General features: G+C 38.4%; 1 protein-coding gene across 2 annotated transcripts in view; it reads left to right on the top strand.

Moving 5' to 3' along the window:
* PRMT3 (protein arginine methyltransferase 3) overlaps positions 1-16,813 on the top strand; it is a 56,632-nt gene that overhangs the window by 22,819 nt on the left and 17,000 nt on the right. For both annotated transcript variants that reach the window (XM_053946438.1, XM_053946439.1), the window contains exons 10-12: positions 4,902-4,980; positions 9,867-10,054; positions 12,075-12,161. In XM_053946438.1, coding sequence (XP_053802413.1) covers positions 4,902-4,980; positions 9,867-10,054; positions 12,075-12,161 — 354 coding nt within the window. The remainder of the gene's footprint in view (positions 1-4,901; positions 4,981-9,866; positions 10,055-12,074; positions 12,162-16,813) is intronic.

Here is a 16,813-nt window from a genome sequence, read left to right as displayed (position 1 = left end):
TGGGCGGATTTTATATAAAATACCACTGCTGACCTTGTTTTTGTGGAGCTTTCCATGTCCAGGAGTGTTTGTTGGTTTGTATTGGGGCTGCAGGCATCTGGTACATCATCCTGCCTGCCTAGAGCTCTGATATGTGAAACCTTTTAAAAACCTTAATTTGTGTAACTAAAGATTTGTATACTAGTACCAGGCTCTCATATTTTGTTACTTGTCTGCTTGTATCATAAGTCACCTACAGATAAATCCCTTACTTCTTATTCAGCGTGTAGGCTTATATGTATTCCTGGGCAGGAATATATGACCATAAAAAAGTGACTGAATTATTGCTCCCATATTTAGGTAGGGTAATTATAAACTTCATAGGCTGCTTATTGAAAAGATGAGTGCAGAAAGAAACTAAATGTATGCAATGCTTTTCTGGAATGTTCTTGCACAGCTGCATCTGTGTGCAGATTTTTCTTGCCATCAATATTGTTTTTTCCTTCCTTTCTCTAGCTAAAACTATAAAGCTAATGGTTGCTAGTTTCATTCACTTGAGAATAGCTGCAAGTCTTGTTTGTAAAGGAGCTCTACTGAGAGACAATTGCCTGAGATGGTTGTCTCAAATACAGTGTTAATTTATAACATGTACTCATAAACTGGGATTTTTATGCAGTGCTTTATGGTACTGAATATGCAGCAGAGTTATACAAGATAAAACCGGGGAAGAGATGGATTGTCAGATTAAAATACACTTAGGCTACAACCCAGTACTTGTCTTTTAATCATGTCTTTGGTCAGATAGCTAATATTTTCTGTTCTCCTTTTTTCTTCTCTTTCTTTGTATTTCTTTCTCTTTTTTAAAAAATAATATTGAAATTACATGAGGATGGGCTGTGAATGGAGGCATTCAAGATGTAGGGAAAAGAAAAGGAAGTAAGCATGTCTGAAACAGCGGAAACTATCTTCTCTCTCCTTTTTTCCTTTCCCCTATTTCTGTGAAAGATACACAGTTATTTCCTTGCATGATTTTTTTTTTTTGTCAACACTTGTATTGGGGATCACATTTCTGCTCTTCATATCTTCCCTTTTGGTGTTCTTATTTTTATTGGTTTAAGGAAAGAACATAATGAAAAAGTCAAACTGTGATGCTGAAATTTAGGAGCTTGCTCTGTCAGTAATGAATTACTTCTTCTTTTTTTAAAATTAAAATGCACATGAGAGATCAGCATGAAGGCAAACTTAGCATGTGGGAGATGGTGCTGCAGCAGAGCATCCTAAAATGTCTATGTGTAGCTGCTGCTTGTCATTTAAGTGTGCTGCAGGTTTAGAGGGAATTTCGTCAAATAAAATATATTTTTTTCATGACATAGAGTTTATATGTGGCCCATATAGAGTGGGCCACATCAGTTTTGTGCATTTGTTAATGCCAGATTAAATTTTGTGTTAGAGATCAGAATCTATTGTCCTATCTGTGTTGCATACCTTCTGTAACTTGCTTTACTGTGAAGGCCAGTGGAAATCTTGTAGTTGAAATCTTCAGTTTAAGACAATAATGCACTTTTTTTATACCACTGGGGATTAAAAAATATAAAGTCGACTCTCTGGGCCAGTGATTTGATAGCTGTTTTTCATCTCATTAAATGGTCAGTATTGGGCCTTACTGAATCTGAGAATCAGGCCAGGTTCAGTAATGTTATAGAAAATAATAAAAGGCATCTTTGATAGCAAGTGTAGGGGAAATACAATGCTTATTCAAGTAGTTAAACAATGCTTCCAAATTCTGTCTTTACACAGGTTTTTTCAGCTATACCAACAATTCTGCTAATTCTTGCTGTTGTAAACATGCTTATCTACTTTTTGATGCTTTTAAAGATTTTAAACTCTTTTTCCCTACAAAGATTACCATGTAAATACTGAAACACTAAAGCTAAAAGAACTTGAATACTTACATTTTGATCAGTTGGTCAAATGTTTTTTGTAGCTTTGCATTAAAATGAAAATGAATACGACAGTGCTGTAGTATATTTGAATAATAGGGAAAAAATTAACAATGCAGACTATTAAGCCATCAAAAGCTAGGAGCCTTTTATAATTGTGTTAGGACCACAGAATACAAAGGATACATAAGAAATGTAGCAATATTCACATTCCTAATGGATTCAGTGGGTGTCTCCTTGGGCAGACATGAGGCAGGGCAGGTGTGTGCTTGAACAGAGTTACTGACAGTGCTGTGTATTTCTGTTCCTGTCCAGATCTGTTTATATGGGGCTTTTTTGTTAGCTGGAGAACATTTTGTTTCAGCTTCTCAAATACAAAAAATAAGGACTTTATGTTCCTTCTGAGAAGGAAAAGGCCAGCTTTTTCGTAGCAAACGTGTAATGGGACAACATAAAATTTAGGTGTTCTGTGCATTCAGATTGTCTTTAACAGAGAATGTCACCTTCTATGTGTCATAGTTTAGCCACTATCAAGACTGTACTAATAATATGCAGCTCACAGATTTGTATCATAGAGATCTCTTTGCAGTGATTGATTTTGAGGATGTCACTACATGCTTAAGAAAAAATAAACCCTTGACCATTTTTGGGGGTGAAACAAGAGTTCCCCACAGCATCCCAGGGAAAAATGTCAGGTGTAATTCTCTTTCCAAAAGGCTCCCCTACAGGTGGGGCAGCAGGCTGTGAAATAACATTCTAACTTACACTACAGATGATCACAGCACACTGAGCAAAATGTTTCGGTACAAGCAGTAAATTACTTGATTCAGTACCATTGATGGTTTATGTAACTTAGAGGAATGTTGTAATAAGTGGGGGGGAGAGAGAACTGTGAGTAGTGCGAGAACCAGCAATGCCAGAGTGGAAAGGTCAGGGAAAGAATGGTGAGAATTTCTCTGTATTTCTCCTGAGAGAATGTTTTCCAGCTATACTCCTTGCACAGGTTGGCAGGCATAGTTAGTGGGCACAAAGAAGGAACTGAAGAGCTAATCCATAAAGATGTCACTTTGTGAATTACTGACTCTTGCTAGTGACTTGTCTTCAATATGTCCTAGAGGTTACCTTTAAGTAGTGTGAAAACAACTAATTTTCAGTTAAAGGCATCTAAAAATACTTATTGTGAGCTAAACATATTCTGTTTTTAAGCCACAACTGTACAAAAAAGAAAGCTGTGGTTCCATTCTGTGATTTTGACTTGCTGTGGGCATCAAATTATTCCTGCCTGATGCAACTGGAGCTCCAGGCCTTTTCAGCTGTTCAGCAAAGCTTACTAACAACCCCACTGCTCACAAAGTAGTAGTCTTCCTTCTGGGACTTATTCTAAGGAGGTACAGAAGTTGGGCAGTAAAGCAGAAGAACAGGCAAGATTGGGAAGAAAAATTTTCAGTGAACCACTATTACCAGAAGAAACAGATTGAGAAAATGACATGGCCATTATTTTCACACTGTTGTCTTTGAATACAAATATGGCATGCTTCAAGTTTCTGGGGTTTTCAGTTTTGTTTTTTGGGTTTTTTTTGGTTTGGTTTTTTTTTTTGTCTCTGAAGGCTGCAGAAAATGGCACTTATAAGCAATTCTAAAGTTTAAGCATTTTTTAAGAGCATTGAGTCCAATTCAGCACTTCAAAGTCCAGCACTAAATTGTGTCCCCAGGTGTCACATCCACATGACTTTTAGATCCCTCCAGGGCTGCCCTCGGCAAGCCTGTTGCAGTGTTTGATAACCATTTCAGTGAAGAAATTTTTCCTAATATCCAATCTGAAACTTCCCTGCTGCAACTTCCTAGCTTTTCTTTGGTAAATTACTGCTAATAGGGCTTGTAGGACTGCAGGTCCAAAATCTGGACTTCGGTGGACCATTTTATTCTTGCTGACTAAATCAAGCCATGTGGCTAAGCTGTGTTTTAAGTAGAATGAAAATGAAATTTTCATTTAAGTAAATGAAAATTCAAAATCTTTGTTGGCGTTTGTTTTAACTGATTTGGTGTTGTGAGGATGTAGATGAAATATGTTACAATATTGAGTAACAATGCTCAAACAGGGAGGATGGGAATGGTATAAAATCAGTATATCAATGGGAAAACAAAGGGCTGTATGTCTCATAAATGTGCAGTTTGTTTAGAATCAGCTGGAAAAGGGGATATTGTCTATAAAATGCAAATTTTATTTGATACTTCTATTTGAGTTTTTTAATATCTCAAATATTCAAATAAGGAATGTTTCCCTGTTTCAGCAAATGACTCACTGAAGTTTACAATAAATTATCCTAAACACCAATAGCAGCATCCTATGCAATAAAATTAATTCCAACACAAAAAAGCCCTGTGGAAATCTAGTTGTTACCATTTTTGTCCTAGAAATTTTGCAAGTCTGGGTGCTGCTAAATGATGTAGAACACCCAGAGAACCAATGTTTGGTACATGATTTATTTCCACCTCTCTTAGTGAGCACTGCCCAGGGTTGATACAGGGCACCACGAGGTTGCAAATATGAGGAAGCAAAGATGCATTCCATTTGGCCTTTCTCTGACAATAGTTTTAGTGTTACTTGCAGATCTGAAGGGGAAGGGCTTTTTTATTTCTATTTTTCTTGGAACCTCACAGTTATTACTAAAAAATCAATACATGCAGCTTTTCACTTGCTTTGAGTTGAATTCAATGTCTTTTGATGTTGTAGGACTCTTGTTGGTAATTGTTGGTGTAGATGGTGTATTTATTTTCTCTGTGTGCTACATACTTGCAGTTTGGGAAATTAAAGATGATACTTCATATAACAAGTTTTGAAGTGACAGTGCTGCTGTTGAAAAACTCTCTGGGTGAATGGGCTTATAATGTTCTTGAACTGTGTTGATAAAGCCTCTCTGTAGAATGACTAAGTATAAGAAACACAATGATTTCTAAATTCTTTCTCTTTTCTGCAAACAGGGTTATTTCCTTCTCTTCGAGTCAATGCTGGATTCTGTCATCTATGCAAAGGACAAGTACCTGGCAGAGGGAGGCTCAGGTTGGTGCTCAGTTCTTTTAATAAATTTAGCTCTGGGGATAAGCTAAATGAACTCAGAGCTTTAGAATAAGCTATGCATGGATGAGAAAGTTGCCAGTCTCGGTGAAAAATGCTTCCATTAGTAGGAGCTTCAAGGCATTAATTTACTGTATGGGCAATAGGAGAACATTAGATGGGGTACCAAGGTCTCAAGTTAATGGTGTTTTTAAGAATAGAGGGGGCTATTTATTCTTAAGTATAGACTAAATTTTTCCTCCCTATTTCTTCCCACATATGTGGGCATTTGTTTCCCCCCCCCGAAATCCAAGTTTCTGCATAGCTATGAACAGAGGAAAATAAGTTTTATCCTGTAAGATGTGATGCTGTTTGAGTAGGCTATTGTGGATTAGAGGAAAAGTGGATAGGGTGTTTTCCTGAGGGAGGGAAGTTGTGTGGGGAGGACATAGTTTCAAACATATGAAATAACAAATGGAATTACACTGTTTCAGTTCAGCATATTTATTCTGGTGGTAATATGCTCTTTATTTTTATTGCTTGAGGGTAGGGTTGTGACAAAACAAAAGTGCTTGCTTTGGAGTTCTTTTACCCATTTAAGTAGCTTAGATAATGTCATCTTAAGCAGTGTTTAAATGCCTGTAAGTATTTATTCCCATGTGATGCAGTTTTGTGCATGAGTTCTGCATGTGCTTAATTCCTTTGTCAGTATTGTATTTCATATTGACCTTTTCAATTGTAGTCATCAGTCTGGAGTTTTTTTCCTCTTTTGTGCTAACCATGCACACAGTTTCACTACACTGACCTAATGATTGGATTAATGACTGTGTCACAGTGCTTGCTGCAGTGCTTCCCTCTGGTTGCAGTGAGCTTTTGTATACTACTGAGTGCCGCAGGAAAAATGGGGTTTATGCAGTTGTTCACAAAGCTGAATATACAAGCAAGAGATGTTTTAGAATATTTAGTAGCCACTTGAGCAATGTGACAGAATAAGAGTTTTCAGGAATGTAGAATAGTCCAGCCACATCAGGAACATAGGTGTGTACTCTGTGTAGATATGTGGTGATAATTTTACACTGGAATACAATTAAATCCAGAAACATTCCCTAAAATCGTAAGGAAACATTTTATGTTTAGCTACTACTTCCAAAGCCTTCTGAAAAGGGCCAGAAATTTCTGACCTCTGTTTAAACTGTATTGTTGGTAGGCTTGCTCTTGGTTTGTAACTCCCAGCAATTCCTTTGAGAGGTGGGATGTCCTGGTTCTGCAGTACACTCATCCTTTGGGGTCTGACAATGGTCTTGGGCCCTTCTTTGATTCTTGCTAAAGCACACAGAGTTGTATAGGCACCGATGGGATTTTCAGTTCTGTCAGCAGTTTCATTAAGGTGCTTGCAGTTGCTGTTCCTCTGCCAGCTTATCCAGCAGGTGAAAGGTTGTGCCCTGGGTCCATGAGAAGGCTGCTCAGCAGCACAGACTCTTCTGCAGCGCAGCTGAATTGCCCATCCAAATCCAGATAAGCCAGAACTAAGAGTTTACTCTGAGGTGAAGCCTTACCAGAGAAACTCCTCAATCTGCTTAATTATGTCTAAAGGCACTTGGTACTATTGAGCCCAAGATCATTATTACAGAGAATATTTGAAAGCTGAAAAAAGCAATAGCAGCAGCTGCAGTTTGACCAGATCTTTCAGTGACTGAGCCGGGAATAGAATCCAGATTTCCAGATATGTGTTCAGTCAGTCATATCGTCATTACTTCAGTTCAGCCTATTGGCATGCTGGGGTGGATTGTGCCAAACTGTCTAGGGTAATGTGTACAGTATAGAATAGCTTTGTTTGGGAACATAACATTTTTGCTGCCCAGGGCCCATCTGTTTGTTCTTTAGAACTGTTTCTCAAGTATAGATTTTTTTCACACACTTGAGTCCAGTTCACATTGTCAAGGGGTGACAAAGGTAAGGAAGGTGTCATTTGAAACATAATTCATCCAAAACATAATTGATCCAAAACATAATGCTCCTTCACTCAAAATGATGATGGTATTCACATGGAGTTATTGCTGTGTATCTGGAGGATTGCTGTCTTCCCCTTCAGCATCCTGAAGTTTGTGAGGCATTGCTGAGGGCTGAAGGATTTCCCATCATGTTCTCCCCACCACGTGAGCTGTTCTGGTGACGGATGGCTTGTGGGCACCGAGTCGAGAAGGACACAGATGGTCAAAGTGATGAATCTGGGAGAGCTCGGAGGAGTGTGTGCTCTTGTCCAATCAGCATTTTGCTCATTTCACCTGTGAAAAGGAATAATTACTGAATTATAGGCTTAATGGGAAAAAAAAAAAATGACAAGTCTGTCAGGATTGCATAGGAAAGTGTTACAGAAAGAGCAGAGGATTTCCAGGGAAATCAAGGGTAATGGGGAAATGGCAAATGCAATTTTTTGCAGGTGCTTTTAAATATGTACAAAACTCCAGTGTTTAGATGATTCAGATAGCATTGCTTACATTTTCAGTCAAATCTCGGTACAGTGTATAGGGCATGGGTGGGTCTGTAAATTAATGAAACTCTATAGTCTTCTGCCTGAACCCTGTTGGTGGAACATAGATTTCTTTTTGTGAAGCCTGAATAGACGTTGTCTACTTTTGCTGCTATTAACAGTGAAAATGCAGATTAAATTGGAGCATTTTGTGTTTACATTTTCCCTTGTTCTTAAGCACACTGTATAATCAATCATGAGTTCCACTGCTGATTTAAGGATTTGCTGTGAGAACAAAGATTTAATAAAAATTGATTATGATCCAGTTCAAATATTTTATGGTTGATAGAGGTGATTAAATTTCTCTTTGGTTTACAGAATGTCCCAGAAATTTGCGCTAGTCAGAGGAAGGAAGTTTGTAACATAGTTGATCACCTATTGTTGTGGGTTTAATTTTCATTTCCAGTGTCACTACAATGCTCCTGTGTGTTCTGTAACCAAGGACTGCCAGTCTTTTCATCTCTCTTCTCACCATACCATTGCATCCTATGAAACCTAAAAAAATCATCCCTTAAAGGCTCTTACCCCTTGCTTTTGTTGTTTGTATCACGCTGTCTTTTAATTTTTGGACCATCAGTGGTTGCTGTTGAAGGTGTGAATGCTGTGAGGCAAAGCCAAGTCTTGTACATACACACTGTTAAACAGCCGTGGGGAAGCTTGCGGAAACAGTCTTCACTCAGTGATGGCTCCAGAAACTACCTGCAGATACTCTCACTACCACAGATGGGGATGTTTTGTGCTTGTGTGACAGCTGTCAGGTGTGCTGGAACCAAATGATTTGTTTTGGACAGAACAGTTTAACCATCTTCCTGTTAGGATTCTTATCAAACTGTCTTTGTACTGCTGAGTGAGTTGTGGGCTGTTCCTGGAGACACCTTCTGCTCCGATTTCCTCAGCTGCAAAGTCGGGGTGATGATAGTTTACCAATGGGTTTCCAATTTCAGCTTGCTGATATTTATTTATTCTGCTTTAAATAGTCAGCAAGTGAGAAAAATGTCATTGTCAGTACTTTAATGTCTTCATAGAACAATAAAAAACTTCTTTCGAGAAGGTTATTCTTTACAATCACTATTTATAAGAATATTTCCTTTGGCCTAAAACTGTTCTTACTATATGAAAGGTCTAATTTCAATTTGCTGCCTCTACCTTCAGTGTTTTGCAAGGTGGAAAATACTGCTTTTGCGACCTACCATGCTATACCAATGACTTATTCATTTTGATAAACTATAATTTTAAGCAGAGCTGAAGACAAAATTAATTTTACAGTTCACCAGATTCTGGGGAGGAAGAGAGAAATTTGGCTTCAGTTGTATTAACACTGCCCCTTTCATGTATTAATATAAAATAAAATTAAATTAAATAGGGTGTTTTAGTTGACATTTTTTTCTGAAATCAGGTCAAGAATTCAACGTATATGACTTTAGAGGCTTTAAAACTCTGAAGAACAAAACATGGGAATTTCTTTGTGAAAAGAAACCTAGCTTAATATAAATTGAGCTTCTTTTACTATTTGTTAGGGTTATAGACAGCCATGTACATAGCAGCTGTTCTTTGTGGGTTTTCCCATCGGGCGAGATTGCCAAGAGATTGACTGACTTTGTCAGCAGCTGTTAAAAAGGCAAATGTCAGTCTTCCACTACTATTTGTAAAAGCTGTAAATATTTACTTGTTCTGAAGATGTTTTTGGGAGAAGGAAAAGCACAAATATGAAAATAGTGTAAAATGATAGCTTTATCCTGAAAGAGGGAGGGAGGGAATCCATGAGGTTCTCTTCTGTCTGTTGGGCCACTTCCAACTCTTCAGATGCAGACAGAAAAGTGGTTATTTCCAGTACCTAAAAATAATTTTTTAGTTTGCAAGGTAAGAATCAGCCAGAGCTGACAGCAAGCAGGAATAAAACTCTTGAGTAAGAATGTATGCTTTTTTCTGAAAATAAGGTCTTTTCACAGAGATTTCCTGTTATTACAAAGCCCCTGCCTGAATTTCTGTTTGGGTATCTGTCTACTATTATGGAATATATTATAGGTTAGCCTCTGCATAGAAGCCAGAATAGGCAGTTCCAAATTATTTTCTTCAGACATCAAGTTTCCAGTAATTTCCTGGTAGTGGGATTCAACTATAAAGATATTTTGTTATGAATAGGAAGTACCAGACTAGTGTGTGAAAATTCAGTTTTTGTGTGTAGTTTCTTCTATGGACAAATGGGATCCTAGAAAGTAAAGTAGCAGAAAAAGTGCCTTGTCCAAGAGCTAAAAAAAGTTCTTTTTTTATTCTTTTGAGATTATCACTTTTAGACAAAGGAGTAAAAAAGTCCTCTATGTGTGTAAAATAAAATTTCACTACTCTGTTTCTGTTGTTACAGTTTATCCTGACTTGTGCACCATCAGTCTGGTAGCTGTTGGGGATATGAATAAACGCATGGACAAGCTGCTTTTCTGGGAAGATGTGTACGGCTTTGATATGTCTTGTATGAAGAAAGCTGTCATTCCAGAAGCTGTTGTGGAGGTGCTGGATTCAAACACACTGATATCTACAGCCAGTGTCATTAAGGTACCATATTACTTAATGCTGAGAAGGCAGATGAGAATTTTTCTTGGTTTATGGAGGAGGGGCAAAAATTCACATGGCACACACAAACTTTGGCATCTTCAAAATTATAAAAGTGCAGTAAGGTTCTTGCTGCTAAGACTGGAAGGTTTATATTAATTGCTATTTTACCATCTTTGAGCTTTTAGTAAGGTAATTTTCCCATATTTAGACTGGTCTGTTCTATGATTTCTTCTATCCAAAGCCAAATTTACTTTAGCAATGCTCTACTGGTAACAGTGCATGCATATCCCTTTCTAATCCATGCTGACATGAGCAGTCACTGTCCAGCTCAGATGGCTAATCAAATTTTGTCATCGTGCAGCATGTAGCATAAGTGTTGGACTGAATGGTTTTATGTTCATTTGTTCTCATTTAGCCGTCACGATTTTTAAAATAACTTAAAATCAATGCATGTGCTTGTTTGCTGGAGTTACAGTACAAAGTAGTAAAATTAATAAGTGGAACAGTGGCATTATAGGTAAATTATTTTAATCAATAGCTATCCCACAGAACAAATGGATTATATTTTGTAGGGAAAGTTTAAAAATGTTCCCATTCATCATTATGATTATTACAGAAGGTACTTCGGTGTGTTTGCTGACATCAGGTGCTGCTTGTTCTGTATAGTTCATAGTATAACTTTTCAGGAAGCAAAACATTCCCTAAAGAAAGACAAGGCAGCATGAAAATTCATAGAAGGCTTTGGGTTAAAGATCATCCAGCTCCCTGCCGTGGGCACGGATACCTTCCACTATCCTAGGTTGCTCAGACCTCCCTCCAAGCTGGCCTTGGAACAATTCCAGAGATGGGGCAGCCACAGATTCCCTGGACAGCATGTGCCAGGGCTTCACCACCCTACAGTAAAGAATTTCTTCCTAATACCAAATCTAAATCTAACCTTTTCTAGTTTGAATCCATTCCCCCTTGCCACTCCATGCTCTTGTGAAAAGTCTCTCTCCATCTTTCTTGCAGGCTCCGTTCAGTTGCTGGAGGGCCACAGTTAGGTCACCCCCAAAGCCTTCTCTTATCCAGGCTGACCAATCCCAATTATCTCAGCCCTTCCTGACAGGAAAGGTGCTGCATTATCTTGGTGGCCTCCTCTGGACTCACTCTGACACCTCCATGTCCCTCTTGTGCTGAGGACCTCAGAGCTGGATGCAGAAATCCTGCAGAGAGGAGGGAAGAATAACCCCATGTACCCACAGAGGCTGGGGACCTCCTGGGTGGAAAGCAACTTTGCAGAGATGAATTTGGGGGTTCTGGTTGACACCAAGTTGACCATGAGCCAGTAAAACACACCCTTGTGGCAGAGGCAGCCAGCAGCCTCCTAGGCTGCATTAGGAAGGAGACTTATCACCAGCAGCTCAAGAGAGATGCATCTTCTCTTGCACCCCAGGGAGTTGGCTGTACACCAGGGAGGTGAATTCTGGAGTGCCCTGTCCAATCTCAAGCTCCCCAGGGCAGGAGTGAGATGATTGTCCTGGAGTAAGTCCAGTGAAAGACTGCAAAGGGGATTCTCTAAAGGTCTTTTTCAACCTTATTTATTCTGAGATGGATACAAAGCCAATCTGGCAAATCAAAATCTCCTGGTTTTAACCCGTGCCTGTTTGATGCTGTAGTTTACCATGTGACTACATGAACAAGGGGTAGAACAGGTCAAGATGCCTGTGAAAGCTGCTTACTCTCAACAAGGGGCAGCTGCCATCAAGAAGCAACTTTCCTGAACAGAATGAGCCTCTCTGTGTGTAGTTCCATACCACTACTAGTCAAAGTGTCTGTTTATTTGGGCATGGGAGGAAGAGGAGTTTCAGGTGTTTTGTCAAATGTTTTTTAGGCTCTTCCCAATTTTGGAAAGCTGAAATAGCATTGCCTTAGAAAAGTTCTCTCATAATGAGAACAACTGAACAACCTTTGTCTAAAGGGAGATCTTAATTGACATTCCTCACCATTACTGACAGAATTTTATTACCCTTTTTGACAGCATATCGACTGCAATACTGCATCCACTCCAGACTTGGAATTCTCTTCAGATTTCACGCTGAGCATTACAATGAGCACACAGTGTACAGTAAGACAATTTCAGTTTCTTCATACATGGTCGGTATTGCATTGGACTAAGAGACAATCCATTAATTATCCTTCATTTATCATCAGTCCTTGCATTAAAACATTCCTTTCTGCAGTACAGAAGTGTCAGATGAGCCCTTTCTATAATGAGAGATGGATGTAAAACTGCAGTAATGGTGTTATGGGGTAATGCAGGTAGGTGAGGAAAGGGAAGGGTAAGGAGCCTTATCACTGGGATCTTTCTGTTTTATTCTCTAACCCATTTTCTGAAATACAACAAAGTCTAATGTTAGCTTGCCAAAGTAATGCATTGAGCTTTCAAACACTACATGATAAGCAAAGGCAGGATGGCTTAATTTTTACAGTGATGTCACTAATTTGCATTTATATGCAATACAAATTCTAAGTGCTTTCTAACAATTTATTAAAATACCATCATCAAATTTGACAAAAGAGCATTATGCTCTGAAATCAGTAGTAAAAGCTTAAATTTTTGCCCTCTGGAGTATTGTGAAACTTCTGGGAGTTTCATGCTTAAATCACATCACAAAATCAAGTGTAAAGGGGTAATTTTTAGCTTACTTCTGATCTATTGAGATAATGCTGCTGCAGCTGGTTTATTGGGATTTTGCATGAGTATAGAAAGAAGAGCTGAATGCTTCCTCTGACATGGACACAAAGAATATGTTTCTGTATGATACAAGCTGCTTAGGAAAAATCTTGCACGTCTGCATCAGGCAATATAATTCCTGGTTTGGATGTTAGGTCATGCTGCTGCATTTGCCAATGTTTTTGCAGAGTAGCAGTCTGCATAAGAGTTTGTTAGTTATCACCAAATTAGGTCAATACACAGTAACATTTTTGGGTTTATTAAATGGAAGTCTGTGTATTTTATACTGCATACAAATGGAACCCCTCCTGTTTCAAGGTATCGTAGGATAAATCTAGTTGCCTCATGGCAGAGTCAGGTTTGATTTGAGATCAAGCTCCACTGCAGCCCTGGTTTAATTTTCTTAATTTGGCTACATTTGAATAACTGATTAAACAGGAATCTTTACAAAATTTTGGTCATCTTTCTGATGTTTGGGTAAAATAAAATAGCTTATTTTATAAACATTGTTTTCCCCAGCACTAAGCTCTTACAAAAACTTCATTTCTGTTCTGTGATTCTGTGGCATCATTGGCATATAAATCAAGATGTATACCTGCATTTTGTGACTTCCAAGAAGAAGGGGAGGGAAGTGGGACAAGAGCAGTGTTTCTGAGATTTTGCAGTGAATGCAGGTTCTAAAAAATTATCAGAATGCTGTAAAGTATTTTGCACTTCATCATTTAGGTTTATTGACACTTTGAGTGAAATTTCCACAGTTCCTATGATGGATTGTAGAAGTTTAGTTGAAGGTTGACAGTTCATCCATCATATCAGGCTGCCTAACCTTGCAGTAAATGAACAATAAAAGTCCATTATTTATGTTGAAATTTTTGAGGAAATGCTTTAAGATTGCAATTTGTCCTTTGAAAATAATATTTGATGTTTTTCTTGTTTGCATATGTTTTGTTGTTCTACTGGCTTTTCATTTTCTGCACAAAAAAGAGAAAGTTACCTGCATTCCCCAAAATTCTAGCGTTTGGTACTTGTCTCTTAGGATTTTTCAGGGTTTTTTTCAAACATTAACATTTTTTAAAATCTTTGCTTTATTTACAAAAAATACTTCACAAAAATAGCAAATTGGAAATCCATCTTTATATGCTTGTATTTCATTTCAAAGCAGCCTTTCCTCAGCCATGGAAGTGTGGAAGCAGATTTGGTTGTCTTATTCCTGATGCATCAACATTGCTGATAGCACAGCAGTGTTACCATCAGAACTAGGACTGTCTGTTGAATAATCTGTCCTTAGAAACCAGGCAACTGAAAAATGTAGGGGCATATAGTTCTGTTATTTGTTCTGGGGATCCTCTTGTAGAGCAGCTTGTGGTTTGCAGTGTCCCTGGCTATGTGGGTGGGTTTCCATGCTTCCTCCCAGAGCAGTGTGAGGCAGACATTTCTGCACTGAAGTGTGTGGGCAGCATGGAGTGCACGGCTGCTGTTGCTGAACTTGATTTTGCAGAAGCTTTGCACTGATGGGAAGTAATTTAGCAAGTAGTAAGAGAAAAGGACTGTGGGCTCCTCTGGTTGGAGTGTGCAACGTAATGGTTGAAGAGCTAAACTCTTAGCTGGCATCTCTAGAAATTACAGCCTTATCAGGGTCTGCTGCTTCCTCCTATCAGCCTGTTTGTCTGTCTTTGCTAACAGGACAGGATGCTGGAAAAGTTGACAGGAGTCAGAACCATAACTGCAGTTTTTTAGCAACTCATTACCACACTTGCTTTGGTCATGGCTTGGAACACCCCCAGGATCCCTCAGGCAGGAGAGGCTGCACTTCATGGTTCTGTGGCAAAGCCATAGAATGCTTTGACTTGGAAAGGGATCCTAAAGATCACCTAGTTCCAACCCCCTGCAGTGCCCAAGGGGTCCCACCCCTTGGATCAGATTGCTCCAAGCACCACCCAGCCTGGCCTTGAACACTTGCAGGGGTGGGGCATCCCCAGCTTCTCTGGGGAACCTGTGCCAGGGCCTCGCTATCGTCACAGTAAGAATTTCTCCTAATACCAGCTCCAAATCTCTCCTATTTTAGTTTAAAACCATTCCCCCTTTCCCTGTCACTGTCTGCCCATGTAAAACAATGTTAAATTCCTCTAAAATCTGTCCTTAGATTTTCCTCAGCTGTTTTCTGGGTTTGGATGGATGTACTAAGGACATAAATGCCCAGCCATCATAATGAGCTTGTGTAAAATAGAAAAGCTATGCAGTTCACAAAACTAAGAGCATAGCATTGACACATCTGATTTGTTTGTCTTTCCATCTATTTAAAACTACTCTCATACTTCTATGTGACCAAAAAAAAACCCTAGCAGAGTCATGCTCATAAGAGATGAGTCTCATGTCTTACTGTAGGTGCATCTTGAGTGTATTGCAGATGCTCCTGTAATACATTGAGTCACAGCCTTAAAAAATTATTAAGGCTCTAAATAGTTTTTTTTTCTTCCAGATGTTCAAGGAATTAAATAAGTCTTCCCAAAAAAATTCTAATACATATAAGAAATAAAAAAATGATTGAGCAAAAAGAAACGTTTTAAATGTGGTATTTTATGTGCTGGTTATTCTTTTAGACATTCTGAGACAGGGTGGTGGGGTAGTTAATGTTTTTTTCTGAGAATATATTGCTTCTGTTAATTTTGTCTTTGTTCCTCACATGCTTTGCCGTAAAGAAGCATTTTCTAGCATTAATTTTATATATAATTATTTTAGCTTTTTAGCTTTCAAAGATTAAAGATTTTCAAAGTTGCATGGAATCATTCTATGAAATTGTCCCAAAGTACTTTTATTGCAAGTTGACTTGATTTCGATCCTACAAAGATAATAGCAAAAAAAACCCCACATTGATTAGCCTGCAGAAGTGCATTTTCCTAATAAAGAGCTAGAGTTTGTCACTGTTGATTTTAATGAGACATCTGGCTAATATCAGTTAGTAGATGCTGCTAGAAAAATACTCCATTAATTGTATTCTAAGTTGATCACTGTGTGAGCTTTTGAGATAAAATATAATGGTGATTACCCTCAGTGTAGAAATCAATTGACAAACTTTCCTTTTTGTTTGCAAGCATTTCCCCTGTGAGTCCATAAAGGTTGATCTTTCCTAGCTGAATAACAATATCCCCTGAGAGGAAAATGGCAGTATCTCTTCATTGCTCCCATGAGATTTTGTCAAAGAGCAGGGTATGTGTATAAAAAGTGGGAGGGAGGAAGGGGGTGAAAGAAGGATAATGAACTAGAGGACGTGACTGATGTATTAAAACCTTCAGGATGAAAAAGGAAGTTGAGTTGACTACAGAAAATAATTCTGACTAAGGAAAAAAAATCTTTGCTTGTTAAAATTTTCTTAAGTGTTCGGCAGTTTCATTTCTTAATATCAGGTCTTCCACTTGGGAGCCAACAAGAAGCATTACCATATGAATCTTTGGTTCCAACCTTAGGTGAGAAACTAATTTTTTTAAGCTAGAAGTTGGAAATCTGGTTTGGGTACCACAGTTAAATCCACCTTGAATGCTTGATTTCTGAGTAGAGGAAATACTACTCTACCATGTTACAAAGCAGGTTTTATCCTTCTCATCTGTTTACTTATCTGTAGCCTCCTCTGCAGTGACATCCAGATTATTAATCCTTAAGCCACAAAATTCTGGGTTTTAATTGCCAGAGGTTTCTTTTCCCTGTGATAAAAATGCAGCAACTCTGCTGCATGGATGACAAACATTCCATCTCCATGCTTGGATAAACTCCATCAAAAGCACATTATCTCCCACTTCTGTGGCCAGCTGTCTAATTGTATTTGTTGTAGCCACTCACTGTTGGAACATGATACTAGTGAAGAGCAAGAATGATAAATTACTCACTGTAGGTGATAGTGATGATGATAATTTTTAATTTCCTTGTTCCTAAGTGAATTGGTAAGGCTGCCTTTGAGTTCTCATAAGGAAAGGAGCAGTCTCATTTGTTTTGTCCTGTTAAAATGCTGCATGTAGAGACAGCCATTTTCTTTAGGAAAAAAGCCTTAG

This window comes from Vidua chalybeata, chromosome 6 (genome assembly GCF_026979565.1).
Source record: "Vidua chalybeata isolate OUT-0048 chromosome 6, bVidCha1 merged haplotype, whole genome shotgun sequence".
Lineage (NCBI taxonomy): Eukaryota > Metazoa > Chordata > Aves > Passeriformes > Viduidae > Vidua > Vidua chalybeata.
This window is presented reverse-complemented; position numbering and strand designations above follow the sequence as displayed.